Raw genomic sequence first — 27,927 nt, 5'->3', positions numbered from 1 at the left:
TTCTTTTTTTTAAAAAAAAAAAAAAAAAAAAAAAAAATTGTCATTCTTCTGCTATGACATTGTAACATTCCCAGGTATATTTGGGGGATTTGAGAGCCTGTCTTGCTGTTGTGCCGTACTCTAAAAATTTACTTGCCCTGATGTTAATCTGCATTTTGTGATCTGTCCTTCCTAGGAGAGGACATTGGTGACAAAAGTCTTGTCACTGTTGTACGAAGTTGTTTAGAGAAACAAACTGAACATGCAGATGAGCGTCCCATTACAGCAAAGTGCTCTCTGGATATTACCATGAAAAAACTTGCCAGATTATTAATACATATCCATATGGATGGCTTGCATTGCTTAAACTTTTTTAGACTAGATTTAATTTGAGCATAAGTCATACAAATAACCCGAAGATGATTAAATTTATTTCAATGCAAGGGGTTATAAAGTAACTGTATATTGTGTTTGTAATTGCTAGACAGCATTTGCAACAGCAAATGAGGAAAAGGTAAAGAATGCGAAATTAAAGCAGAAGAAACGGAAAATAAAAACAGAACAGAAGCAGATGCATGAAGACAACTGTTTCCAGTGTGGAGATGGGGGAGAACTAGTTATGTGTGATAAAAAGGACTGTCCCAAAGCATACCACCTCCTATGCCTTAACTTGACTCAACCACCTTTTGGTAAGAGTGTTCATATGGCTTCCTGATCTTTTTCTTTCTGGAGAAAGATTGATGTCTAAGCTGAATTGCGTATCCATTTGTATTAAATGTAGCATATCTGTCTTTGCCATACTACTCATTTTGAGAAATGTATCAGGTGGTAATTCTTAAATAAGAACCAATGGAAAGAGAGGCATTGTGATAGTTTTATTATTCTTCTTGATGCCTTTCTTTCTTGGATCAAATTTCCTTCTTTTTTTTTTTAATTGAAATATAAGCGTCACCTTGACCTCCTAGGGTTGCCAGGTGCAAATCCCATAATGGTTCAAACCATTGATTACTAAATGTAACCTACAAGGCTCAATTAATAAGTAACTATGTTTAAATTCTTTACTATATCCTGATGCATGTATCTTCTATATGATTTTTTTCGCACATGAAGGCATATATTTCTGTAGCTATGGCTCAAATTATTCAGTAATGTAACATTTCAGCCAGTTGCAGGGTCTTTTAAAAGTCCTAATCTTAATCTTCCTAATTACCAGGGCTTTAATGAAAATAATTGGAAGTATGGGTTAGTCTATGCAAAAATTAATCAGAAGGCTGTCATGAGTGAAGTTCAATTTATGTGCCTTTTCAGCATATTATAAGCATAGACGCTTTCCTAAAAGTAGCTTTTTTGATGGAAAAAGAAGTGACTACTATCTTATCAGCAAGTGCAACTTCAGTTAGGGTTTTTTGATTTTGTTCCGTGTGTTCTTGCTTTTTGGGACATGGGTCTTTGCATGTTGTACATGCAATGTGTCAAGTCCCTGTGAAGGAGAATTCTGTTTGTTTCTTAATGGTAATCCAGCTAAAAGTAACTTCAGTGAGACTTGGACACAACAACGAAAAGCTTTTTCTTTCTTTTTGCTGTGTTCAATGTGTTTTTACTGTCTGACAATTTAGCACAGAGTCATTTGAATACATGTCTGAATGGTTTGGGGAATCTGTTTGTTTGTTTATGCTCAAATACGTTTTTACCTAATTTCTTCTCTAAGCCATTTCTCAGATATTTTTCAAAACTAATCCATTGTGTTTTTTACATTAAAGTGGTTTAACAGTGCAGGTTAGCTAAAGCTTGATACACATCTGAGTGATTAATCCTTCCAGAATAAAAAAATGCAAAATATCTGAGAACTATTTCCAGTCAGGCTCTTGTGAGAAGCAGATTTAGCAACTATACTAAGACCAGATTTTAAAAACTTTGCATTCATCTGAATAATTACTATATAGAATAAGGATTAAAGACCAGTACCAGCCTCTAAATGCACTAATCTCAGCTTCCTGTCTCTTCTTCCTTCCCATCCACGTTCAGGAAAGTGGGAATGTCCATGGCATCAATGTGACATCTGTAGCAATCCTGCAGTTTCATTCTGTGAGTTTTGCCCCCATTCATTCTGTAAAGATCATGAGAAGGGAGCCTTGGTGGCATCAGCGTTGGATGGCCGTCTCTGCTGCTCCACACATGACCCCAAATCTCCTGTGGCACCTGAATACTGGAACAAGATTAAGTGCAAATTGGAATCACAGAATCCTGTAGAAGAAGCAAAGGAGTGAATTTGTTTAAAAAGCAAGGGAGAGAAGAGGGGCAAATAGGTGATGAACTTGAAGAGACTGCTATTGACACGTTCAGTCTTTATCATCAGAGCCGCCTTGTTTGAACTGGGAATGGGACCATTTAATCTTAGCCAGCAGAAGCAGGCAGTGATGTTTTTTTATTGTTTGGTCTGTCTTTTACTCTTGAATGTGCTACAGCAGCTCTTACTCTTGGAAAACAGGAACATCTTGGCCTTCTTAAGAAAAAAAGTAGACCTTCTGACAGTGAGAAGAATACTCTGTTTAAAATATGTTCTTTGAGTGTAGAAAGCAAAGCATAGCAACATATTTATTTATTTAATTTTTAAAGGATGTTGAGGATTGGATTTTGATCAGTCAGCATGTCTTTAAAAAAAATAGCAAAACCAACGTAATTTTTATGTCTAGTTTATGAGAGAAGAATAAATCCTCCCCACTCTGTGTGACATTCAGCTGCCATAAAAACAGATGTGGGTTTCAGACCAGGTGACAGTGAAATGCCTTCATTCCAGTACTTATCTCTTAAAGGCATTTTGAGAAGGTAGGTTATATATCGTATTAACTTATGAATATTACTGTAAAGCTTTCCCTATGAGAAATCAGGTGTATGACTTTTTAGAAGTGTTTATGACACAAGGTTTAATATCTTTTAAAAGGGAAGAAATCATGGTTCCTTGCTTGAGAGCTGTAATCAGTGGTGTTTGCAGACAGGAGGAAATTCAGAAAGAGCTTAATTGCACAATGTTCACTTCTCTGCCTCACCTAATTTGGAAAACCTGCCTAGTTAGGAGAGCCTTCTAGCCTCAGTCACATACTGCAGTGCACTTATAATTGAAGTCTTAACCCTGCCAGTGGGAGCACTATCACTGACTTCATTGGATGCAGAATTGTTTTGTGCATATATATATTTGTCATCTGCCAAGTCTGTACTTGTTTTATGACAATTACGATAGAGTGATTCTTTATTGCCTTCTTAAGCTCCCATTAGCTCCAAAGGGAGTTTCAGTGCTTAAGGAATCAGACCATATGTGTATGTGTTTTGGTGGAATGTTTGGGTTTTTTGCTGAGAGAGACAGATATTCTAACTTTAATCTCCATTATTAATGGAGTTAAGGAAAATCAGTTATTTCCCAAGAGCACTTCTTCAATGAACAGGGTATTTTCTGTATCTATGTAATGGGCTGTACTCACAGCAGCCAACTTCAGCCTCAGGAGATGGATCTCTCTTGGCTTTCCTCTGTAATCAGTAGAGAGACCGGCTTCTTTGCAAGTGTTTTGAAGTGGCTTCGGTAGGTAACTGGTCCAGGTTTTCCCTTGAAAAACCTATCTTTCTCCGTTTGCTGTGCAAAGAGCCTAGGAGGGTAAGTTTCCCCAGGCTGAAGTTAGTCTTTTGTGAATCTCCTACCCTACCTAGCCTGAAATCTTGGAAAGCACTGTGCATTTTTTCCTGCCCCGGTATAGTTAAAGAGTATACTTTTGATTTTTATGCTGATATTCACTAACTTTTTGATAGCTTTTTGCTAATGGGAGTTGAAAATAACTGTGAGTGAAAGGAGTTAGTATGTGTTGCTGGAACTTGGCTAAATTAAGCTGCTTAATTCTCAAGAACCTTGTCTCTGAAAACCTGCTTACCTAAACCTACAGGAATATGTTGACATCTCAGTTCCACAAAAGAACAGGCTGTGGGATTTTGGAACACATCTTATCTTTGGCTGGTGCCCTTCTCATTCTCAAACTTATGTACAAGGGAACAAATGTTTTTGTGTGCAATTTAAAATTATAAAATACACTACAATCTCGTTAAGCAGCTACTGTGCCATTTTAACTGATCTGGCAGTTCATCTTCTGAACAGTTTGCAGATGCCTTTCTACAAGCTTTTGGGTGTCTTGGATTGCATAGTTGCATAGGTATCTCTTTGGGTCAGTTTTTGGTACAGAAGGTTAATGGGATATACAGAGCACTTCACCTTCTTGTGGTCAATACTAAAGCAAATCTCTAAAACACTAATCTTGCTTGAAAGCAGTGCTATATTTTGGTATTTTTTACAAAAAACTACAAAAAGGATTTTATTTTTCTTAACATTTTTGTGTGATAAATGTCTGTTTTTAAGCTCTTAGAGAGGGTGTTTAACCTTTTCAGAAATTCAAACACAGCTCTTGCTACAGTGTCTGTAAGGCGTGATCTGTTTACTTTGTACTATGTATTAGGCTTGGTAATGTTCAAATGATTTTTCTCTTGGAAAGTCAGAGCATTCTAAGTATTGCAAACACTATGTAGTGTGAGTGTATCTACATGCTTTTTTCCATTCTGTGTTAGTGATAACTTACTGCACGGAGAGGAATGGTGTGGTAGTGCCCAGATGGCTCACAAGCATTTGAAATGTCAGTGAGCAGACGATATTCACCGAACGTTCATTGCCGTGTGAAGTGTACTGCTGTGACGTACTGGTATGCTGGTTATCACAGAACATGTGAAGGGTCACAGAAGGCTTAAAAACTTTGTAAGATGCTAAGACTTATGAGGCTGTTGCTACTTCTCTGCCATTACATTTGATACCTTGGTTAACTTCTGTTTTCAAACTTCTCACAGGTGCTCCTTTTATTTTTCTACGAAAAATGGTTAATTAGAGCAGCCAACATTTGAGCTTGGAATTGAAAGGGGAAGCAGGAGATTGATTTATATGCTTTTACAGTTGATGAACAAAAAGCTTGGACTGGATTTCACACTATTGGCGAGAAGGTGAATCTTTCAAAAGATTTGAACTCTCTAAAGTAAGAAAACATCGAATTCAAAGTAAATAGAGAATTATAGTGGGTTTGTTCTATATACTGAACACACAATGTTAAAGTACACATTTTAAACATCTTCATAGACTGAATAGAACAATAATGCAATTCTGTTTTAAGGAAAAGGTTTAACGGTGATATTTTAATTAACTGGCAGAGGGGGGAATCAGCTGTGGAATTAAATTTGTGGTCTGGAGTGAGATAAAGAAGTAGTATTAAAGTAGTTTAGGGGTGTAGTTTTATGCTGAGGTTGAGGAGATGTCTGCAGAGCTACTGGTGTTTTCAGTTGATTTTTTTAAATACGCTGTTCAAAACTAGAACACACAGTCACACCTTTCCCTTAGTTTTCTTTTAAATATTTGAAATAGTATCATGCTTCTGGTTAGCACCTGACTCTTATGTTATCTATGTAGTAATGCAATATCTGAGCTGCTCTGTGAAGTTAACGGGATTTTGTTGTTTACTGAAGCTTTTACTACACAGTATGCACCTTAGCACAGAGCAGAAGTTCTGCAGGCCGTGGCCAAGTGGTGCTGTGGCTAGTTACTACAGTTTTCTAAATACATGGTGCAAGCATTAGTTGTTGTAGCTCTCAGATTATTAGTATAGATTTGTCTTATCAATAGACTGTAAGACTTAAAGGCATTTGCAGCTCAGGTCAAAGGCAGTTAAAGGCAATTTTATGGGCAAATTACCTTCTCTGTTCACACCATGGTCTTAGAGAATCTGTTAAAATGGAATGAAAGGGCTGGAATGTTTAATTTTGGCCTTTCTGCTTAAAATTTATTGTATCTTAATTTCTGGGTAGAATGGGAAAGACACAATTACTAGACATAATTAACAGTAAGCATAAAATCTGTATATATTGAAACTTTACAGAAATATTTGGGTAAGGTTGGGAGGAGGGTGGGAAAGGGGGGGAATGTCCAACGCTGGTACGAAGTAGTCACTTTAACATTGAAACCTCTGCCTCATTGAATTCAGGGTTTAATGTACTTGAAGCTCTGCAGTTCCTTATACAGCTTTTTTTTATTTATACATAACTTTTTTTGTATACTACATTCAAAATGTCTTTAACTTTCCTGAAATTACTTTCTGCTCCCAGTGTACAGTGTATGGCAAATGGGAGAGATTTTCAAAGCAGGTGTCTCAGACTTACATATGTTAAAGAAGTATATTGCATGAGACACGCCAACCCTATGTCCTGTTGCTTTCAGTTTTCCATCAACTTTATCCTACCATATATTTTTGTGTAGCAAAAACATTTGCACTTGTGATACACTCCTAAACTTTGGATGTATTCAAAATGTTGTTCTGAAAAAGTTTGCTGTTTCCTATCATGCTCTGTTCCTGAGTGGCAAACTCAGGTCCTTATTACCCCTGTGAGGGGATATCTCACTGCTCTGGAGAGAGAGAGGGGGGATTATTAAGCTGAAACTATGTATCTGTGCTTTGCATAGAAGACTTGTGTAATTAATGTGAAAACAAAAAGGGAAAATGCATATGAATTTGCCAAAGCCATTCATTCATTCACTGTTCTCACGTGGCACTAACTGCGTGGGATTTTTTTGTTTTTGTTTTGTTTTGGTTTTTTTTGTGCACAAGACTAAGAAAGATGCCTTTTCTAATGGTGTCTCTTCCAGCTTGAAAAAAGATGGCTATGTGTTTGATCCTCTCCCAAACATCTCTTACATAGCTAGCACTGAACATTTTTGAGGAATTCTTGTTCACTTTTGATTTATAAACAGACTGGATGAAAAAAATGTTTCATATTCATTGAACTGTATCTCATTTCTAGTGTCATTTTTCATTTTTAAAGTGATCATGTTGCCACAGAAAAAAGATGATAAATAACTGTTTCAACTGGCTAGTAATAAGATTTTTTTGTTTGTTTGTTTTCTATAAGGGTATGTGCATACTTGGGGTTGCTATGAGAAACTAAACCATTTGTTTCCACATGAGTGATATTGCACAACACGGATACCTACAGATTCTGTTTTCATTTCCATGTAATCTTTATCTGTAACAATGACCTTTGTAGAGTCGTTATTTCTGTAGACTTTGTTTATCTGTAACAAACTTTGTAGATTCTGTGAAATGTTATTTTAACTAAATCACTTGAGTCTTTAATAGCGAAGCATCAATATTCACTGAAGTCAATATCTTAAGAGTTTTTGGAAGTTGACTAGAAGCTCTTGACACTAACAAAGTAGTGTTAAATTTCCCTGGCGATGTTCCACTGGGGCATTACTGTATTATGACTTGATGTTGCCGCATAGACTTTGAGATATAAAATATTTTGGGGGTTTTGTTGTTTGGCCTCTGTTCTCTTGCATAGTGTGAAACCTGTAAAGCTTGGTTAACCTGTATATAGATAGCTTATTGTCAACTAGTTATAGTGTATTTAGAATTGCCTGTAATATTTTAGCTTCTTACTGAATGTGTGTGATGGTAGGAACATATAATTTTTGTACATTATATTTACTGAGATGTTGCCTTTTTTATTTTACAAATACTTTGGAATTCAGATGTGTTTTTGCTTCCGTGAGGATTAATTTGGAAAGGTTTTTAATGACATTCCACTGATTTAAAATTTTGCTTGAGGTTGACTTCAATAAATTGTTCTGGATGTTCCGGTGAGGACTGAATGCTTTTTCAAGCCGCCGGGGCGAGCGCAGAGCCCTTCGCCGCTCCCGGGCGGTAGTGCCGCGCCCGCCGCTGGGCGGTCCTGAGAGGCATCCGGCGGCGGGGCGCGGGGCGGCCGCGCAGGCGGAGCGCGGCGGGGGTGCGCGCGGCTGCCCGGCTCCGCCCGCCCGGCGCCGCGCCACGTCCGCCGGGCCGGGCCGGGCCGGGCCGGGCCGGGCCGGGCGGCGGCGGGGCCGAGCCGGGCGGCGGCGGGGCCATGCGGCGGCCGGGCCCGGCGGAGCTGGCCGCGGAGGCGGCGGTGCGCGGGCTGCTGCTGGGCGCCTTCGCGTGAGTGCGGCGGCGGCGGCTCCCGGCCCCGCGCACGTCCCGCGGGCTGCGCGGGGCCTCGGCGTGTCCCCCCCGTCCCAGCGGCTCGTCGCCCGCGGCTCCCTTACGGGGCCGCAGCCTTGCGCGGCGCGACGGGGGAAGACAGAAGTTGTCCGTGCGCGCCGGTGGGTCGGAGCTGCGGTCCGCGCCTGCGCTTGCCCAAAATCTTTTCTCTTTTCCCCCCTCTCCAGGATCATGGAATTTTTGCCTCCGTTTCAGCGCGTTTTACAGCCCGAGGAAATGTGGCTTTATAAAAACCCGTATGTAGAAGTGGATCGTGTGCCCACTGTACCCATGTTTGTAAGTTCTGTAGCTTCCTGCATCTGTTTGCTTCTCTAATTGTATATATCTGTTATTTTAAAGGAAGGCTATGGGATAAGGCATGCATTGCAAATAGGCAAATAGTTCTTAATTCGAGATACTGAAAGTACTTTGTGTTATTACCAGCAAAACATCTGCAGTCAAATTCTTTTGTCTTTTTAGACTTGACTGTGTCAGATTGTCTTTCGGACTTAGGCTAAATTATTAAAAACTAGTGAAATCATTTCACAGTTTCTTCGTAATCAGATTCAATTCCATAATAATGTAATTCCATAGTACTGCAGAACATGGTATTTCTCTCACTACTGGAGAATGTTTTGCTTAAAAGCAGACTTTTTCAGCAGAATTTTATTATAGTTTTTAATTGCAAAAATGTTTTCCTTAGGTCTCTGGATTCTGTTAAAATAGCTTTATATGAAACTATAAATTTTGGCCTAACTTCTTGTAATCATGTGTGTGTTGGGCAATTTTGCAAGCTGGCATGTAAGAAAGGACTCTGACTCCCGAGAGAGAAAATGACTGATGGAGACAATTAAAGGGGAACAAAAGCTGAACCGAAGGTCACATGAGTGGTGTCAGTAAGCTGCTGAACTAGCTGCTTATGTGCATTGTGAATGTAAAAACAAGGAAACACTTTTTAAAAAATGGAAAACTTCAGTTAAGCTTTTATTCTTTTTAACTAAAACTAGATGCTGCTGATAAAAGACTAATCTCTGTGCTTACAAAGTGCCTATAAAATGAAAAGGGTTAAGGTACTGTCACTGATGATGTGAGGGGGTGCCTGAAAGCAAAGTGGGAAGAGGGAGCTGCATGTGCTTAAGCAATTGCTGTTGTGTTTTGGTGAGAGCGCTTGAATTTGCTGCACTAATAAGACACCTAACAGTCTTCTCATTTTGTGGCAGTTCATCTCCTTTATGTCTCCCTTACTGCTAATCGTTCTGGCGAGGTTGTTCATGAATGCTGACCAAGAGGACACACGGGAGGCCTGCCTAGGTGAGCTCCTCCTTAACCCAAGTAGCTGCAGCCTCACAGAGATCTGCCCTCAGCTGTGGCTGTGAACCAGGGAATCCTTGGTCTGGCAGATGAGTCCTTTGCTGTTGTCAGGGCACAAGTGCTGTGCCAGGGCATTGCAGCAGAGCTCTCTGGCCCCAGCTGAAGTTGAAATACTGCCAGTACCTGAATGTGCCTCAAAGCTGCATGGGATGTGTGCGAAGAGCAGTGAGGCTTGGAGCATTGTTCTTCAGGATTCCGGCTAAACAGAGAAGCCTGGGCTGGAGGCTAAATAGCAGATGCATGGTCAGCTCCGTCTGTAGTTTCTCTTTGTGCCGAGGGAGGCTGTGCCAGGGTAGAGGTTTGCGTGTGCTGTGATAAGAACAATGCTGATATTGGCTTTCTGTTCTCTTCCAGCTGCCAGCCTTGCTCTCGTCCTGAATGGGGTTTTCACGGACGCCCTGAAGCTGGTTGTGGGGAGGTAAGAGAGCTCGCTCGCTCTCTATAGCTGGGAGGAGCACTTTGACATATGTGCAGAGAACAGGCAGAGATGGTTGCATCTCTCTGGGCCATGTGGTCTGGATGGCAAGATGTTATCCACGCAGAACAGCAGCCTCAGAAATTTTATTCTGTACTACAGGCTGTCTGAAGGCACCTCCACTGAGGCCACATGGAAATTCAGTTCATGTAACACATTGGCTCCACTACTGGCTGCAGGGAATAAGATAAGCATATTGTTAATCTGCTGGGTTTACCTAGTAAATTGGTCCCTGCCCTGAGCAGCAGTGGGGTGGTGATGGTTTTCTGCTGTAGTCTGGTTCTTGTATTTCTAAACCTGCCTGGATTGGAACTTGGTGATATGCTTGGTTTTGCATTTCTCAAGGCCTGAGTCATGTTATCTTTCTATTGCCACATGTGGAATGAACTGTGTTAGGTGTCTGGCGAGTGCATTTGGCTGGGTGTTGACACGGCTCCTGAGCACCATGCTAGGAGCACCACGCGTGGGCAGAGTCACTGTCCAGGGATGCCTGGCCAGTGCCAAAACGGGCTGTGTGTTGTACTTCTCCGCCCTAGGCCGCGTCCGGACTTCCTTTATCGTTGCTTCCCGGATGGACGAGTGAACGCTGAGCTGGTATGCACGGGGGACCCTGGCATAGTGGCCGAGGGACGCAAAAGCTTCCCCAGTGGACATGCTTCATGTAAGTGTTTCCACATCCCCTACCTGCTGCAGCCCCAGACAGAGCCAAGCACAGTGAGCAGAAGCCCAAGGCAGGGGCAGATTGGGTTTGTTTTCTCACACCTGTAACTTTGGCCAAATTCATCGGCCTCTTCGGGGGCTTCAGCTTTCCTTCTGCAAAGCAGTGGGATATAAAATGTAATCTGAAGTTGTCTGCACCTCCTGGGAGGAAGGATGTTTGCCAAGTACCAGCTGCTAGGGCTCTTCTACCACTCACTCCATGTCTGCCGTTCCTGTAACTTGCACAGGCAATGCAGACCTCCCGTCAGTCTGTCCACCATAACAAGGTGCATGGGCAAGGATGATGGCTGGCTGAAGGCCTGTATTTATCTCAGAGGTCCTGAGAACAGAGTTTCCTGTTTCTGAAGTGACGCTTCTCTTCCAGTTGCCTTTGCTGGTCTTGCCTTCTCTGCCTTCTACCTTGCGGGGAAGCTGCACTGCTTCCTTCCAGGCCAAAGAGGCCGGGCCCTGCGGCTCTGTGCCTTCCTGCTCCCGCTGTTCTCCGCCACACTCATTGCTCTGTCCCGCATCTGCGATTACAAGCACCACTGGCATGGTGAGTCAGGGTCCGCTTGCGGACTTGCACTGGGGAGTTGAAGGAGCTGGGCAGAACCGGCTGCCATGCACAGGGGCACTGTGATAACTCGGAGCAAGACAGGGTCTGTGTTGCCACATATAGAGACATTTGGAGCCCAAAATGATGAAATTGGGGTTTTTGATTACTTCTGTAGTGGTAATCTTTTTGTTGCCTGCAGGGTGTTAAGTTGCAGAGTTACCTCAAATGCTGTGAGCAGACTGAAAAGCAGCTTGCTGTAAAATTTACTTATGTAGTTGCAAGAGTAAAGTGAAGTTAACTCTATTCTGCTTTTGTCTGCAGATGTGTTAGTTGGCTCAGCTATCGGCTTTGTGCTTGCGTACCTCTGCTACAGGCAGTATTACCCTCCGCTGATGGACTCCATGTGCCACAAGCCATTCCTGTGCAAATCCAAGGAACTTCCAGTGCACCAAGAAAAGCCAGAGACTTCCAGATTTCACCTAGACGTATAATGACAGGGCAGGGGAAGGCTTTGGGGAAGTTGGTCGTGGTCCACAAGAAGTGACTCAAATGAGGATTAACTTGAAAAACAAACAAGAATTTTCGGTTCTGTAATGTCTTGCAGCGCCCTGCTCAGTGGGCCTATGTTTAGTTTCACAAAAGTCTATAGGTGTTCCTTCCTTTGGACCTGTTCTGAAGTGAGCTAGGTATTCAGCATCCAAGCCTGCAGGAGGAATGCCTGGTTACAATTTTCACATCCTGATGTGAAAATTGGAAAAATGTGACAATTTGTGTGCCATGTATGGATGGCTGTTCTTACATCTAGTTTACAGTGAAAGAATGCAGAAACCGTGATCAGATATTCTCATTCAGTTCAATTGAACATCCCTTTTCATAGAAAGAATATGCTGAAGTGCAGGACTTGTCCCTTGTACTACATTTAAGCACATCTGTTAAATCTCAGTTGAATTAATCTGGAGTAGTAAGTGCAAGGCTGCTGTCTTTAACCATGTATTTAAAGTGGGGAGAGGGATGATGAAACTAGATTATTTGTATTACTGTACTAGCCTTGTTTTTATTCTTATTTGGCAAATTAAAGAGGTTGAATTTTTTAAATGACAGCTGTAATACCTGTGATACTAAAATCTTTACTTTGATATCTAGGTTTATTGCTATATAAACCAGTTTATTCAGTATATCTGCATGGGTTTCTAGGTGGTGTTTATTTTGTATCTCTTTCTTTGCAGCTTTAATACAGCACACAGTTATAAAGAGATGACAATCAGTGAAAATGAAGTGGTATCCTAAAGCATCCTTTAAGAGTTGCTTTTTTTATTCTTCTTTTTTTTTTTTTTTTTTTTTTTTTTTTTTTTTTTTTTTTTTTTAATTATTCACCATGGTTTGACAATGGAAGGGTAGATTGCTGCTGAGAAATTCAAGGTGCAGCTGTATGGCAATATTATTGTAAGTAGTTATTTCTCACTAGTTTCCTGCATAGATGGGCATATTCTTTATTAAGTAAGTGTACATATGGGCAAACAGCAAGGTGAGACTGTGGCAGAGCTAGGCACGTCTACCTCCAGTGAGCTGAAGTCATATCAGTAATGAAAACACCGCCCCATCTTCAGCTTGGGCCACATAAGCCTGTCAGGACCCTGCATTTTACTTTAGTAGAAGTTAGAGAAATAACTTTACTTTCCCCTGAAATTGTGCAAATATAAGTTCTTAAACCACTCCCCTTTCTCACCCAAACATGCACACTCTACAGTCATCTATTTATTTATTTATTTTGGCTTTTACTGGAAAAGACATTAAATAACATTTAAAATGTATTTCTTTACAAAGTGCATAACTCAACAAGCTGATCATGACAGCATCCTCTGTTAAGACTGTTTCTTTTGCTACTCTTGTAGGAGACGCTTTAGCAACCAATCAGTAATTCAGGCTCCAACTGAGAAGCATGTCTGTTTCTGCAGTCAGGTAAAAGAACAGCTTCAGTTCTTTCTGGATGGGAGGAGGGTTGTGGATTGCAAACAATACCTTTTAAATAGTGCAAATAACATACTACAATGGAGGACAAACAAACTGAAGCTGTGGAAAAAAAGGCTTGTTACCCCATGCAGGGCAAAAGTCAGTAGGAAGGAAAGTGGTTTGGCTGTTTCCAAACACTGTCAGAGCAATGACCTTATGTGCCATTGAAACATCTGCCTTCCCCTTGCTCAGAGGCTCAGGCTTCAGCCTAGCCAGTGAGTCAGCCTGGGTGTTTTTGATCGCAAAGGACAGATCACCTTAGGCTCTCTGGCCCCAGTTACCCTTAGAGTAGAGCTAACACACATCAATGAGCTGCAGACCTAACTCTGTGCAAAAACTCTCTTAATTTCCTCAGTGGAGTCATTAGGACATAGCGTCCAAACCCTGTGACCTGGGCTCTGACTTCACAAGCTGCACTTTATCTATTTAACAACAAAAACAACAACTGGAGTAGTGCCAGAGCCTGGCTAGCACTAGGTCCCTGCAGCCACCTCGGAAGCCTCACAGCAGCAGAACAGTAGCTTTGCTCCATGCTCCCGCAAAGCACAGGAGGACTGTCCTTCCAGGGCTCTGAATTGCTTGGACACTGCTGAAGAGCAGCTGCTTCCCCCTAATTTAGCTACACTTCTGATCTGGAGGTATATCTTTCCTAGCGTTAGGTTCCCAACTCTGTGGGAATTGACATTTGTCATTCTGAGGTTCGAATGTAGTCATGAAGGAGGCGGCAGATGCACTCAGTCCCTCCCTGAAGGGTTCCATGGGGCATAGAGCACCTGAGGGTCTAGAGCCCTAATCAATAAACCTCAACTAGACACCTCTCCAGCTAAATCCTGACTTCAGTGAAGCTCAAGGAATGGAGAATAGAAGACACGCTCCCAACTTATTTTTACAAAAGGTCCCTCATGCACCCTTGGCCATGGACCTGAGGACATATGGCTGCTTCATGCATGGGATATACGTAGGCAATAGCTGTGCTGCCATCCTACGCTAGATGCATACAGTGCCTCGGGGAGGCCCTTCATTTATTGGCCATGGTAGGCTCAAAGAAGATGATGCTGAGAAGTCAATGTATTACAGCAGACAGTAAAACCTAGGTCAAGTATTCACAAACATGCCTCTCTCATGAGTTGTCTTTATCCAGCAGTCTTTCCTGGGACACCCTGTGGGTGTAGAAACCAAGCAGCAGCTTGGTTCAGCTGCTGCTACAGGGAGCTAAGAGTGGTTGGCAGACAAACTCTTGCTTGCTTAGCAGATGCCTGTGCTCCTTGTTCTTCACCTCCCAAAGACTGCAATGCTCTAGCCTCTCTAGTGCTCGCTGTTATAGGAGGGAGAGAGATGATGCCTCGTCTTTCTCCTGAGAGAAATCAGCAGGCCACTTTACTCAGCAAGGCTGTTACAGCTTTCTCCACACCGCATGTTTAAGGCTTTTATTTCTCGAAGGTTGCAGGTTGACTTGTATGTATGTCAGTTCCTCACCTAGACATCTAGTCTGCATTTGTACTGGTGTGATAACTTACAAGGTGGTCACACAAGTTGTAGGGCGGAGGCTTAAGAGTACATGCTGCCACAGGGAGTCACAGTGCAAGTGCTGTGTGTATTTTTGAAGAAGTGTTTTTCTATGATTTTTCTACCAAAAATGGAAGAAAATCACCCATACCTCCAGGCAGCAGCAGGTACTTGGGAAGCAGCATGCAGGACACAGCAGCAAAGGAGAAAGGAAGGCAGAGAAGAAATCTGGAGTTTCCTGGTGAGTACTGAGTTGGTTTGGATCTAAGAAGGCAAAAGAAAAATGTAAGAATAGCTGTACTACAGCAGACCAAAAATCCCTCTGGTCCAATTTCCCACATCCAGCAATTTACCAGCATTAGACTTAAGAGTACAAGAAACAATAAGAATGAATCTTTCTTCTAGTCTACCCTCTCCCAACTATCTGCAGTGTAAGATGAAAACACTCTCTGTAATAATAGCAGGGTTCATGCTGTGGTTTCCTGTCTATAAGAGACGTTTAGCCTAGGAGGCTTAAAGTATAGGCTTCGTATCTAGTCATTTCCTTGGTGGATGCAAATGATCATAACCACAAGCAATTGCTCTTGCCCATATCTTCAGCAGAAGTCTGTTAGCTATCCTTGTGCCTGATAATGCTTGTGTGCAAGATGAGAGGAAAGAAGCCAAACATGCTGACAGGCCAGGAAAAAACCCTGAACTAATTCCTGCCTTTGGCATGGCACCAAAAATACGAAATATTTTTCCCTGGTCAAGTGGACCAGATGCCTTCTAAGGCCTTTTAGGAAATTCAGAAGAAAGGTGTAGGCAAGGTGACTTACATCAAATTGCCAGGAGAGCACAGCCTGGTCACTGGCTTCCAGGCAAAGGCTGATCCAGTGTAATGCCTTGTGTCTGGTAGATCTCTTTAAGAACCAACAAAACGGTGTCTTCTGACTCCCTGGGGGAGGAGAACATTAGAATTAGAGCGGGACACTTGTCCCTATTCCTTCAGGGCATCCATAGTGGTTATGGGATAGATGCAGCCCTCAGCAGATAGTACTGAGAAAGGAAAACTTCTCTGGTTTCCTTCCTCTGGCCCTGCCTACCCACTGTGGCTGTATTACAGGCAAGGAACATAGCTTGCTTACTCAATTAAGGCTTTTTAATATATTAACTTTAAAGATGATGACATTATAGTTACATCAGACATAAACTTGAAGTTTAGTGGTTATGCAGAAGCTTACCAATAGCAGAGATGCCCTTGTAGTGCAAATAAATATTCATTAAAACTCTCTATTGGCTTCTCCTGCAATACATAGTCTATGCGATGCCCTCCATTCAGCATCCCCACATTAATGTGAGAGGCCTCTTCCTTCACTGGTTCGGGCGTCTCTTCTGGCTTTGTTTCTAAAGGAATAAAGCAGAGCAATGTGGTTCAACCACAACTGCTTGTGCCCACTTTCACTATGAAAATGCAGCAGCACAGCAGTACACTCAGAGCTGCCCTCCCCTTCGCCCGATGGGCAAGAAATGTAGGCCAGCTCTCCCTTTGGACTCTTCTTGCAGTTGAGACAGTTTATGTGCTTGGTCACTTTCTCCCCGCCTTGGCTGACTCTCAGAGAAGAGTATTGCTAGAGACAGCCAGAGAGGGTGATAGGCTTGGCAGTCTTACAAAGTGGTGGTGCGTGCCACAGGTCCCAGGAGGCCTTTAATGACCAGAGGAGTTCCCTCTGAAGCAGGGAGTGCCAAATGCTTAGGAATTCATCTTCCCCTTTGCCAGGCAATAACAAGGGAAGGCCACAGCATTTGGAAAGACAAATGCTTCAGCAACTAAAAGACAATCTATTTGCTGAGCACAGAAAACAGCAGCTCCACCTGGGTTTGGAGCTAGAATGGGTAAATAGCTAGTGCAGCTGCAGAGAGTCTGAGAACCTGTTGTTGGGCTGGTCATGATGCGATATCCTTAGCTTCCCCACACTCCTGTGTTGATCACAAACCTGCCTGCTTCTCCACACTGGTCTCTGCTTCTGCTTCAGTGTCAGTAGCTGCAGCCTCCACAGCTGGCAGCGGGGCTCGAGTAAAGGACTGCCAGGCTACCCGCAGGGACCCCAGCAGATTGTTCTTGAGATCCACGCTCATGCGAGTCAGCCCTTCTTTCAGCTCTGAAATGCAGAAGCGCTCAATGTCAGCCAGCAGAGCAGCAGCAGCAGCTTCTGAAGCCTGAGGGTGGCCTGGGGAAGGCCTGCTATTTACCTTACCTAGGTGCATTCGCTTCCTGCCCTTGTGGTGAGGAAGCAACATTGGCTCAAACTCCACATCTGGGACAATCATGGGCTCGATCCTGTATGCCACCGGGTCAAACTATACGGAGGAGGTGAACAGCAAGAAAAAGCTTACATTATGCAGAATCACAGAAGGATTGAGGCTGGAAGGGACCTCTGGATGATCATCAGGTCCAAATCCCCTGCCAGAGCAGGTTGCCTAGGACCATGTCCACTCAGGTTTTGAATATCTCCAAGGATGGAGACTCCACAACTTTTTTGGGAAACTTGTTCCAGCATTCAACCACCCTCACAGTAACAGTTTTTTTCTTATACTCAGGCAGAATTTCCTGGTTTTCAGTTTGTGCCTGTTGCCTCTCATCCTGTCACTGGGCACCATGAGAAAAGTCTGTCTTCATCTTCTTTACACCCTACCTTCAGGTACGTAAACGCAAGGATAAGATCCCCCCCCCGAGCCTTCTCTTCTCCAGATTGAAGGGTCCGAGCTTGCTCAGACTCTCCGGCTATGAGAGATGATCCAGCCCCTTACTCATCTTTGCAACATTCCACATGTTTAATGCAGGAAGGCAATGACTTATACATACAGGGTGGAAGATGTTGAAGAAGCCTTTGCAGGTGGGCAAGCTGTAGTTTGGGTTGATCCGCTTTACTCCTCGCACAGTGAGAAACATCCCGATAGGAGACCCAAAAGCAAAGAAGATGGTAGGCTTGTAGATTAGCTGAGGATAGTTTGCTGAGACCTGGAAGAGGGGGAGATTTGGATTTGTTTCATGAGACAGTCTCCATGCTGCTGTTATGAATGCCTCATTGTTCCAATCAAGAGTATCACAAGTCCAATAGTTACCTGTCCTAAGCCAACATCCCGGTACTGGCAATTCTTTCCATCACTTGTGTTGTCAAACTCAGTGGAGGATCCAGGCTGTACTCTGCTCTCCCGACTATGCCCAGCAGCTGTTGCTTTCTGGTCACTGACACCCTGCAACAACACAGGCAGCAGATAGTGCAATTCTTGCAGGGATTGCACACTACAGTCAGTCATTCCTACCCAAACTTGTGAGGAGAAAAATGATTTTGCAAGGCAGTGAGCTAACTGTAATCCCTTGTCCTCCAGAACCAAGCTAGAAGGCATTACCAGCTTTTTTAAAACATCTCTTCAAATCAAGCATGTAATTCTAAGCACTATTACTTTATTCCGTGTAACACATGAAAGCAGCTGCAGATGGAAACAGCAAGCAGCTCTGTTGCCACAACCAAAAAACACCCTTGTGAAGGCTGTATAAACAAGAATAGTCAGGAATAAGGAGTTCAGGGTGCTCAGGGACTGCAGCCTCACATTTTGTTTGGTACCAGATTGACCATAAATGGTGAAAATGGCTTCTTGTTTGACAGTGAGGGAATGTGATCTAGAATGAAGGTAAGTTGTGCAGAAGACAAACCTGCATCTCCCTTTTCGAGCTGATGTAATGAAGGATCTTCATTCTTGGTCCCAAGGGGATTCCCATTTCTTTAAGATCTTTTTCCGTACACAAGAACTAGAGAATAAGCAACCCAGATATTACTACTAGAGCAGAGAGATGTGTGCAGTTAGGTAATTATGTTCTCTATAATTCTGTTCCTGCTGCACCCCTAAGAGACAATTCACGTGAAAGTGACTCAGTACCAGGGAGATGGGCACATAGTGGGAGGGAAGAAAAACAAAGAAGAAACACAAGAGATGACAAAATAAGAGCCCTCCTTACCAGTGCTTGCCTGTCCATTTTCTCCCTCTCAAAAACATCACAGTATTCAGACAGCTCTAACATCTTCAGAATTTCTTTGACTTGCTCAACACCTCTGGTGCTTGAAGTTGTCCTGGACCCCTTTGAATGCAACCATCAAGGATCAAGTTATTGGCTAATTTATTTTCTCCTATACATTTTGGAATTTCTCTTCTTTCCTCCTCCCCAAAGCAGTCACAGTGGTTCAACCTGAGAATTTACTGCTCTCCTCCTACAGACATGGGGGGTGGGGTCACTGCAGTTCAGCAATGCACACAGTGCAGCTACCCATGCAAATGCTGTGCTGCAGCTAGCCTCAACCTCAGCCTGGGGGGAGCATACCTCTTTGCTGTGCTCTTCATCCTCAGGAGCAGCCTTCTGGTTGGTCAGGAGATCAAACAAAATGAGGGACCCTAGAAACCAGGTGTGCATACACAAATAAAATGTTGGCATCTCATAATGGAAAAAAAAAACAAGCCATCTTCCTTCTAGGCTGGAAACAGGGATACTACCCTCACTTCTCCCACATTGTGGGTGTTACTCTACAGCCCTAGGACCTGGGGGGACCCAAGGGTAAACTCCTTACCTAAGCTGTGACCTGCAATGGAAACTCCTCCTTTAAAGCCAGGGTTCCTCTGCAGGAAAAGCTGGTACAGCCGGTTCATTTCTGATGCTACCGTATCCACGATGGTCTGGCAATAGGTGGAGCTATTGTAAAAGAAAACATCCAGAATGGTGTCGTTTATGAAGTGGCGCAGACGATTGATGCTCGGCAAAGTAATTCGCTCCAGGTCACTGCATGGAAAAAAGAGGAGAGGAAATTGCAGTTAGAGGTGCCAGTGAACTCTTACCACAATTCTACGGCACAACTTTGGCCTTAAGTTCTTGGAAAGATTGCCACAGTATTCAAAGGATGTGATGTTCTAACCCAGATTCTCAGCTCATGCTAAGACACAAGCTAGAGCAAGGCCTTTCCTTTGAAAAGCAGCACATAGGAGCTCTCCCCAGCAGAAGGGTAAGGAGCCTACACATTCTTCTCCAGAGAATCTAACCTGCCTTCTCCTCGTGCCAGGGCACTGCAAATAGTGCCCAAGTGGAGAACTGGGGTATCCAGTTTCCAGAGAACTTTAATAAGATATGAATGTTCACAGTTCCACTTTGCAGGCTGACATTAGCTAGGACAGGCAGACCTCTTTCCTCTCCTGCTGTACACTGATCAGTGCAGACATTAGCTGTGCTGCCAAACAGCGCTGGGCGGTGGGGAGGAGGTTCCCACAGGGAGGTGTCTGAGGGGGACTCCATCTGTACTGTTCATCTGTTCACACTCTGTGTTATCAGAGCCCCAAAGAACACTCAAAGCTTTTATTCTTCCTGCTAGGGAAAGCACAACATACCCAGGAGAAGGCTTTCTGCGTGCTTTGGCAGAGCAGGGCGTTCATTTCCACAGAGACTGATACTGCAAGAGACCGCTATCTAGGACACTTACACGTCCACCCCGGTGGAGTGGAGGGAGCTGTGCCAGTTCACAGGTAAGAACTCGACCCGGCCAATCTGCTGTTGCTCCTGGGCTTTCTTGAAATGGGCTTGCAGCATGTTTAGGGAAACGTTCCTGAAGTCATTCACTGAAAGAGAGCGTGAACTTTTATAAAACATCAACGATGAACAGGGCTATAGGGCAAGCCTACTGCATCAACAACACTTAATAAGATAAAAGAAAAGATCATTACCAAGGGAAATCCCACCAGGGTCTTTAATCTGCTGCTGCTACCCTAAGACCTTCAATCTTTAACTAGAAGATCAGAGGAAGGCCCCATGTCCTTATTTCTGTGTTTACTGGATTTTGCTGTTCCATCTGTAACAAGCCTCCTTTCCAAGTATGCAAGGTACTTTTAGGAGTTAAAAAAAAAATGTGAGGATGTATATGTTGGAAAGGGAATCCTAAGGGAGAATACAGACTTGAAATTACTTAATTCTTAAGTAACTTAAGGAAACAGAGAAGCTGATTTCCTTGATTTCACGTAGTCATCAGCCTTGAAAACAGTGTCATCAGATGAACATATAGGATAACAGACTGTAATAAAATAGAGGTATATTTTAAAGGATCTAAAGACAGCTTGCTGTGAAAAATCTCGGGTCTTCTGATTTCTACAGAGTTAAATCATACTGGGTTTATAGGCAATTTCAATAACTGTGTCTCCTACAGAACAGAATCATTCTGAGCAAATAATATACAGGGTGAGACTAGAGGTTTTAGCTTAGTATGTCTCCAACAGTGATCGAGAATGGGTGCTTAGGGAGATGTGTAAGAACAGCAATACCTCCTCACTCACTCTCTGAACCTCCAACTATCAACTTCCTGAGCCAGAAGTTGTGTCCCTGCTTTGGTCCCAAAATCATTCTGAAGGTGTTATATGTTAGAATTCACCCAATGAGATTAACACATAGCAACAGACTAAGTTACTAATTAGTTTAGACAGTTACTTGGAAAATCTGTATCAAATTTGGGAAACTCACTATTTTCAGCAGCAGCAGAACAGTGATCAAAAGTGGTTGTCCAAACCTTTCCAAATGGTAGTATTTCATGGGTTAGTGAAGTGCTGTATTTAAACTCCTCATTGCAGTCAGCAAATTCTACCATGCAACTTGCCAAGCTGAGTGCGAGGATGGACTGAAGGCACTCTGACAGCACATCAAACTGTCTGTGCACATCGGGGTTTACTTGGTCTGCTAAAAGCAGCACATGAAAAGAGTACCCCAGCGCTTGCTCCACACCTACCACACTGGACAATGCTCCGGAACCGAATATCACACGCTGGGCCGATCCCATGAACTACGAAAACCAGATGATCAATTTGCAGAGGTTCTCCTAAGAACAAAAGGATGGTTCAAAGCACAGGTCCTGCAGGAGACCATTACCTAAGTGGTAAACTGATCCACTGAAACCAAATACTCTGCAGGAGAACCGAACCTCCCATCATCATCTTGGTCTAGGTGAAAAAAACTTGAGTGAGTGCCTAGGTTTTGTGCTTTAAGAGTAGTGGGAATTCTCATGTTTCTGAACTGCTTCGCTCTGCTAAATTCTGTAAAAATGCCCCCCACACACACTTGACCCCACCCTCGGGGACAGATTCAAATCAATGGGACAGTTGAGGAAGGTGAGATGGCTCAAAGAGCCTCACCAATTCTGTTCCCATCATCAGTTCAGCAACCAGAGCAGAAGTGGATGTTCCCCACAGTTCACACCTGACCTGCCTCAGGGTCACAGTCGCCTCTGCCACATAAAATGGGAGACCAGAGGGAGAACAACCAGGAGGACTTGTTCCAAAGGCTGTGTGCATAACCTTCTCTGGTGAGTCACCAAGCCTGTGCATAGTTAAAGGCTTAGCACTCAGGAGGCCTGCCAGAAGCTGCAGCTCTGAGGCAGACACCAGGTAGAGTTACATTTTATTCCTTCCCTCCCACACACTTTAATTTGCTCAAGTACTTTTCTGAAGGTATGCACTCACTGATAATGAAGGGGTTAGACGGGAGCAAACATGCCTGCCCTCATCACAGGGACAGGTCATGAGGTCTGACAACACAGCTCAGGCACTGGCGAGAAGGGACAGAGCTGACCCACAGAAAAAGGGAGAGCACGCATGTGCCAGCTGCACACCTGAATGTAGCTAAGTGATAAATCCTGTGTCTCTACTATGGAAAGAAACTCTTCCTTTAAGGAAGAGGCTAAGACTTCAGGGGTAATTTCAGGCACTGCAACACTCAAGAGCTCTGGTTTCAAAATGCAGGGGCTGGGAGCACACCATCTTCCTCCCCTGTGCCTTGCCTCCTCTGCATTCATTTACATTGTGAGCTCTCTGATGCTACAAAGGTTTCTGAAGGTCATTCAGTGCCTTACAGCTTGGAACTTTTAAACATGCCCTTCATTTAAAAGAATCATGAAAGTTTCTGTCAATCCTTCTGAAAAAAACAGTGCAGAAAACAGACTGTAATTTTGCATAGGTGTAAGAGAAGGAGAATGCAGGCTTACCATTGGGGATCTCAGTAGCAATATTTTCTACTCCTCTCTTTACAGTTCGAGGTCGACCTTGTTCCATAGGAGTTGAACCCCAGTCATCAGAGGTAGCAACCGGATGGTAGTGCACCATGAGCTTGTAAACAAGAAGAGCCTGTCGTTAAGCTGCAGTGTGTAACATGGTTAAGCAGAAGAGAAATTTCTGGTAGTCCTCCTACCAAATACCTAAAGTGTCACTTCACTACAACAGCTGGTATGTGAGATACTGTGATGATACAGATCAGCACTATTGTAACTGCACTGGTACAAGCCCTTTACACAAAGGCAGTTAGTGAGAGGCGCTTAAAGAGAAACATTATAGTGTGAAACAGGCTCACTCTCTCTAGTTACTATTATCTGCTCCTGAGTAGGTAGCAGAGGGAATGCCATTTTGACAAAACGAATTTCCTTTAACTGACAAAGTTAAAGGAAAGAATGTAAAATGAGAGTGAAGACAGTCCCCAAAGGGGGAGGCATGCAGTGGCTTTCCTTCCGTCTCTGAGGGATATCTTTGCCAGTCAACAGAGAGATCATCACGTTTGCCTCACCTTTGGGTTGTGCAAGATAATAATTTCCCTGCTAGGGGATTCCAGTTTCTTCTTCCACTCATCCAGGGTTACAGCAATCATATAAGCTTCCTAAGGAAAAAGGCATCCTTTTTAAGTAAGTCAGTTGAAGGCATTTCTGTGAATATTCAACTACTTAAGAGATTTCCCATCCATCTTAAGGCATCTCTTATCAACACACTTTGTGAAGGAGGAATAGGTATCAGTCAGGTGAAGCTGGAGAAAGAACAGTCACCTAAGTAACACCTGCTAAAGAGTTTCCAAGAAGCAACAACTTTAATAGCAGCGATTCAGAAGTGCATTTGTTTTGTAGGTCAGAATACAGATTATTGTAAATATTATATATATATATAATCTTCCCTAAGAAAATTCTCTAAACACCGACAGCAGAGACTACTAATGAACCTAAGTCAGTAGTGCTTAGCGAGTCCCCATCATGTTGGGTACCCTTTCTTGCACATAACAGTCCCATGGTTTTAGTCGAACTATCAGCATAATAAAGATGATTTCCAAAGGGACAGTTAGACTGTAGAAGTCACAACAGATAAGGTTGGGAAAAAAAACATCAAAGATGCCAAAAAAAGACTGCAAGCAAGGCCAGAGTTGCATGGTCTACTGAAAACAACTGGACAGTTAAACACAGAGCAGAAAGATCCAGGAAAGTGTTAGAGCAAGGGTAGGAGAAAAGGGAGGCTGCTTAGCTACGGCATGCTGGGAGGGAGACAGCAGCAGTGTTTACAGTTATGCTAATCAGATGTGAAAATGTCATGCTAAAGCCTCTTTTGAGTTCATGTCCTCAGGCATGACTAGTGCCAGTAGCTCCATATGGAGTTTGGGACATCACAGCTAGTATTTGACAGTTAGAAGCCAAAATGCTTCTTGGCAAGATGGAAGCTACCAGGAAAGGTGTGTTTACCTCCAATTCTTCACTGAAGGTCTCTGAGTAGGGAATATACTTATTGTCCTTGTCTCCCTTGTAAAACCAGGTGCAACGGCGCACTTCGGATACCTCCTCCTCCCAGTACACTGCAACACGCTGCCTCTTCTTCAAATGCACGTCGTACCTACCCCCTGATGTTGGGACAATCAGATCTTCCTTGTTTCTCCCTACAGGAACCAAAGGCTGAAATTAATCATGAGAGGACCAGAGAGGCATGCTACAAGAGAGCCTTTTACTATGCCAGATCAGAGGGATAAGAGTTGAGTGCCTTCTGCAAAGAGCATACCAGGAAAGCACATCAGCAACAGCAGCAAACACCAACGTTCTCCATATACGAGCACACAGGACAGCATTGAGAGCACCTGGTAGAGATGTGCCTGGTGTCAAACTTCTTCCAGAGGCAGAAGGTAAGACCAAAGCATTAAGCAACAAACAGCTGACTTCCCCTCTAGCTCCAGGCACAGGCTAACATGGTCTCTTCCTGCCTATGCTTAGATGGTAAAACATGAGTTTGTGGCCTTGGGAAATGCATTGCTTAACACTGGAGATTGAGGTCTCTAGATTTCTAAGCCATTTCCCTCTAAATCAAACAGAGAACTCTGCGTATTTAGTTCTGCTGTCTCTTGGGTCCGACCCATTAACGGGACTGCAGCTACAGTGCCCTGTGTCAGGCTCTGCTCTGTGCTGCGGCACGTGAGCCACTAGCACAGCTTTTAATGCAAAGTTTTCTCAGAGAGGGAGGAAGAGCAGAAATTGTGTTCTGTAATGTCTGTTAGCAGAACCACTGCTTTAAACACATTCCTTGGTAACACGTCATACACAGTGGCTGTGCACAGACTGTATTTAGCAACACGAGCCCTGTCCTGAAGTGGTACTGCTCAGACTAGACCCAGCTGCTGTCTGGACAGCACCTTCACACAAAGGTAGTCACAGAACACCACTAAATCTGCAGAACAGCCCTCCCCTTGGGAGAAATTCCCCCATGCTGTTTTTCTCCTGTTTACATACTCCCATCCACATAAGAAGAGTGCTTTGCAAATAAGTAGATTTATATATAATTTAAAGGATGTGTCAAATGAATGAGGACTGAGCATACAATGCATCTAAAGAACTTGGTTATTCATTTGTTTAAGGATCTAAGAGTAGGCACATCGCCAAAAAAGTCCAAGTTTAAAATTCCAGAGGCAAAATTTTCCATCCCAGGCAGAAGCCACTGATGTATTCTGAGAATTCCCCTCTGATACTAGGATAGAGCATCACAGCCTGACTTCTTCTGCCAACACACTTGATGCTTTCTTACCAGTCTCTTAAGACCTCACCTGGCCAGAACCTGATTGTGTTTTTAAGATCAGAGAGTAGGTATCTAAAATTAAGGGCTATTTAAAATCATAACTTATAGGAGCTGAAGCCAAGCAGTGCTGTGAAATCCTCCAGTCCAACCTGTGGGGATTCAAAACGAGAACTCATGGAGTTTTATCTGTGCTTTTTGATGGGGCAGCACCTGACAAAGAGCATTTCCATCCTACCTGAGATGTGAGCCTCTTCCAGCCTCTCCGAATCCTGTGTGCTGAAAGGCATCCATCGCTCTCTGGAGTCGATGACCTTGCAGTAGAACCAGTGGGGAACAACAGTCTCGTACTTATTTGCAGCATCTGACTCTGGAGCCTCAGAGGAAGTGGCTGAACTGGGCAGAGAGGACTGTGCCTGTTGCTGTTCTTGAGCTGACATGATGCTCCTGAACAAAGGAAACAGGAGACACAAGGATCTGAATTTTAAAAGACCCTCTAAAGCATTTACTCTGCATAAAATAGAACATGCCTCCCTGCAAATCTGTAACATTTATTGTGAAAGTAAGCCAGACCGAACGGTTCAGTGCCGCAAATGGGGAAAAGCCGGTTCTGCAGAAACTTACTCGTGGGAGAGGAGGGAGGCTGCGGATGCGAGCCGGTGCCGGTGCCTCCGCGCGGAGGGAGGCTCCCAGGCGGCCGCAGCCAAGTCCCCGGGGAAGCGCTGCGGAGAAGCGGGGGGAAACGGCAGTGAGCGGCCGGGCGCTGCGGCCGGGCCGGGCGCCGGCGGACGCGCCGCCGCTTCGGGCCGGGCCGGGCCAGGCCGAGCCGAGCCGGGCCGGGCCAGGCCGGGCCGTGCCGGGGCCGCCCTGCACGTCCGGGCCCCGCCGCCTCGGCCTCATGCACCGCTGCGACGGAGGGCGCAGGACGGCGTAAATAAATTAACAAAAATATTCATATATATGTACACCCATGCACATATATATTATACACTGTGTGTGTGTGTATATATATATATAATTAAAGATACACATACAGGCATGTATATATTTGCCCCCCACCGCCCCGGCGTCCGCGCAGCTCCCCGCGCACCCCCGTTACCGGCGCGGCCCCGCGGCTCCCCCCGGCGCGGCGCGGCCCGTGCGGCGGCCCCGGCCCCGGCCCCGAGCCCGCCCAGCCCGGGAGGAGCCGCCCGCGCCGCCGCCGGCGCCGCCTCCGCCGCAGCGCCCGGCCCCGGCCCCGGCCGCGGGAGGAGCCGCGCAGCGCCGCGCCGCCGCTTGTGCCACCCCGCCTTCCTCCTCCTCCTCCTCCTCCCAGCCGTCGGGCGGGGGCCAGCCGCGATGCAGACCCACGCGGGGCGCGCTGCGGGCCCCAGCCCCGCACCCAGGCACCCGCCCTGCCAGCAAAGGCGGGGTGGCGGCGTGGGGTCGCCGTGGGCACGGCGAGCCACGGCAAGCTTCCCCCGCGGCCGCCAGCGCAGCCCGCCGGGCAGGGGCATCGCCTGCGCTGTGTTATCGCGGCGTTATTATTAATGCAGACACGTGAGAGAGCAGAAGATTGCTTTTCAGGCACAGCCTTAAGGTGGGAGGCCAGCCTCAAACTCCTACATCACGCGCTAAAGCTACGTGCAAGGAGAGGATGACTTATGCACACAGTGGTTGGCTGTCCTCATTTTTCCAGGCTCTAACACTTTGAGCAGCTCAAGCCCCTGTCCTGCTCACCTCCAGCAAGAATATTTGAGGGCCAAGAGGTAAGTGACACCACACCAGGACAGCTGCATGATGGTGTCACTGCAGATTGATGTACCCATTCCATGTTATGGTGACCAGAATTAATCTGTTCCGACGCCATCACAAGCGTTTGATGCCAGCGCTAATTAGGACATCATTGCTAGTCTTGACTTCAGACTTTCTATTGCATCTCTAAGCCGGATGTAGGCAGGCAGGGATTGGCCCTGTTCGTTCTGGTTGTGTTCGGCAGCCTCTCAGGGAAACGCGCATGCCACAGTGCCAGTTGCCTCCTACACCCAGTGCGGACAAATACTTGAAACTAGGGCTCTCCTCAGCGTGATACCATAAGACACTTATTCAGTGTTTGTTTTTTCAAACCTTCTGGCACTCCTTTTGCCTTGCCTTATGAAGGTATGCTTAGTCCCTTAGTAAAGGAGAACTTCCCTTTTAATACTGAGTGGTGCTTGGAGAAGTGGAGGCAACCCTGGGACAAGAAGGTGGTTTCTGTAGAGACCAGCCTTGTGATAAGTAGAGAGGAACACTTTCCAGTTTGGTTCTTGGGACGAGGGCGGGTACAGTAAGAGAAACCTGTTGCCAGGAATCGGCCCCTTGGACGCTGGGACCTCTGTGCTCACCTTCACCACCATGAGGAC

At 44.6% G+C, this 27,927-nt stretch overlaps 3 protein-coding genes across 11 annotated transcripts in view; 2 read left to right on the top strand and 1 right to left on the bottom strand.

Annotated features, from left to right (window-relative positions):
• The window catches only part of NSD3 (nuclear receptor binding SET domain protein 3), a 53,554-nt gene extending 45,865 nt beyond the window's left edge, over positions 1-7,689 (top strand). For 4 of the 6 annotated variants that reach the window (XM_062596959.1, XM_062596957.1, XM_062596960.1 and 1 more), the window contains 2 exons: positions 464-668; positions 2,005-7,689. In XM_062596959.1, coding sequence (XP_062452943.1) covers positions 464-668; positions 2,005-2,246 — 447 coding nt within the window. In that variant the 3' untranslated portion in view covers positions 2,247-7,689. Of the gene's footprint in view, positions 1-463; positions 669-2,004 lie in introns of those variants that run through there. The other 2 variants (XR_009960947.1, XM_062596961.1) reach the window with 2 other exon arrangements.
• Positions 4,946-12,262, top strand: PLPP5 (phospholipid phosphatase 5). 4 transcript variants are annotated; one of them, XM_062596969.1, is made up of 7 exons: positions 4,946-5,004; positions 8,255-8,363; positions 9,287-9,377; positions 9,792-9,855; positions 10,449-10,573; positions 10,997-11,167; positions 11,489-12,262. In XM_062596969.1, exons 1-7 carry the CDS (start codon positions 4,946-4,948, stop codon positions 11,656-11,658), a joined length of 789 nt encoding a protein of 262 aa, XP_062452953.1. In that variant the 3' UTR covers positions 11,659-12,262. The 4 variants fall into 4 exon arrangements, with proteins under 4 accessions (XP_062452953.1, XP_062452954.1, XP_062452952.1 ...); XM_062596970.1 differs by having other exon boundaries at positions 4,988-5,036; XM_062596968.1 differs by lacking the exon at positions 4,946-5,004 and adding an exon at positions 7,948-8,024.
• Positions 12,263-12,917: 655 nt separating this feature from the next.
• DDHD2 (DDHD domain containing 2) lies at positions 12,918-26,263 on the bottom strand. Its single transcript, XM_062596950.1, has 18 exons — positions 26,171-26,263; positions 25,785-25,993; positions 24,235-24,425; positions 23,301-23,390; positions 22,729-22,849; positions 21,478-21,567; positions 20,188-20,323; positions 19,288-19,496; positions 19,044-19,114; positions 18,684-18,803; positions 18,381-18,476; positions 17,789-17,920; positions 17,529-17,684; positions 16,921-17,023; positions 16,660-16,824; positions 15,907-16,069; positions 15,502-15,620; positions 12,918-14,947 (listed from the first exon to the last, which is right to left on the bottom strand). Exons 2-17 carry the CDS (start codon positions 25,984-25,986, stop codon positions 15,530-15,532), a joined length of 2,136 nt encoding a protein of 711 aa, XP_062452934.1. The 5' UTR covers positions 25,987-25,993; positions 26,171-26,263; the 3' UTR covers positions 12,918-14,947; positions 15,502-15,529.
• Positions 26,264-27,927: the final 1,664 nt, after the last annotated feature.

The sequence above is a fragment of the Rhea pennata genome, chromosome 28 (assembly GCF_028389875.1).
Source record: "Rhea pennata isolate bPtePen1 chromosome 28, bPtePen1.pri, whole genome shotgun sequence".
Taxonomy (NCBI): Eukaryota; Metazoa; Chordata; class Aves; order Rheiformes; family Rheidae; genus Rhea; species Rhea pennata.
This window is presented reverse-complemented; position numbering and strand designations above follow the sequence as displayed.

Coding starts and splice junctions, on each gene's coding strand:
- PLPP5 (XM_062596968.1), top strand. CDS start 7,954: ATGCGGCGGCCGGGCCCGGCGGAGCTGGCCGCGGAGGCGGCGGTGCGC. Junction 8,364..9,286: donor TGCCCACTGTACCCATGTTT/GTAAGTTCTGTA, acceptor ATTTTGTGGCAG/TTCATCTCCTTTATGTCTCC. Junction 9,856..10,448: donor CTGAAGCTGGTTGTGGGGAG/GTAAGAGAGCTC, acceptor TCTCCGCCCTAG/GCCGCGTCCGGACTTCCTTT.
- DDHD2 (XM_062596950.1), bottom strand. CDS start 25,986: ATGTCAGCTCAAGAACAGCAACAGGCACAGTCCTCTCTGCCCAGTTCA. Junction 19,497..20,187: donor CACTCCACCGGGGTGGACGT/GTAAGTGTCCTA, acceptor TTTTCCATGCAG/TGACCTGGAGCGAATTACTT. Junction 17,685..17,788: donor GGGATGTTGGCTTAGGACAG/GTAACTATTGGA, acceptor CCCCTCTTCCAG/GTCTCAGCAAACTATCCTCA.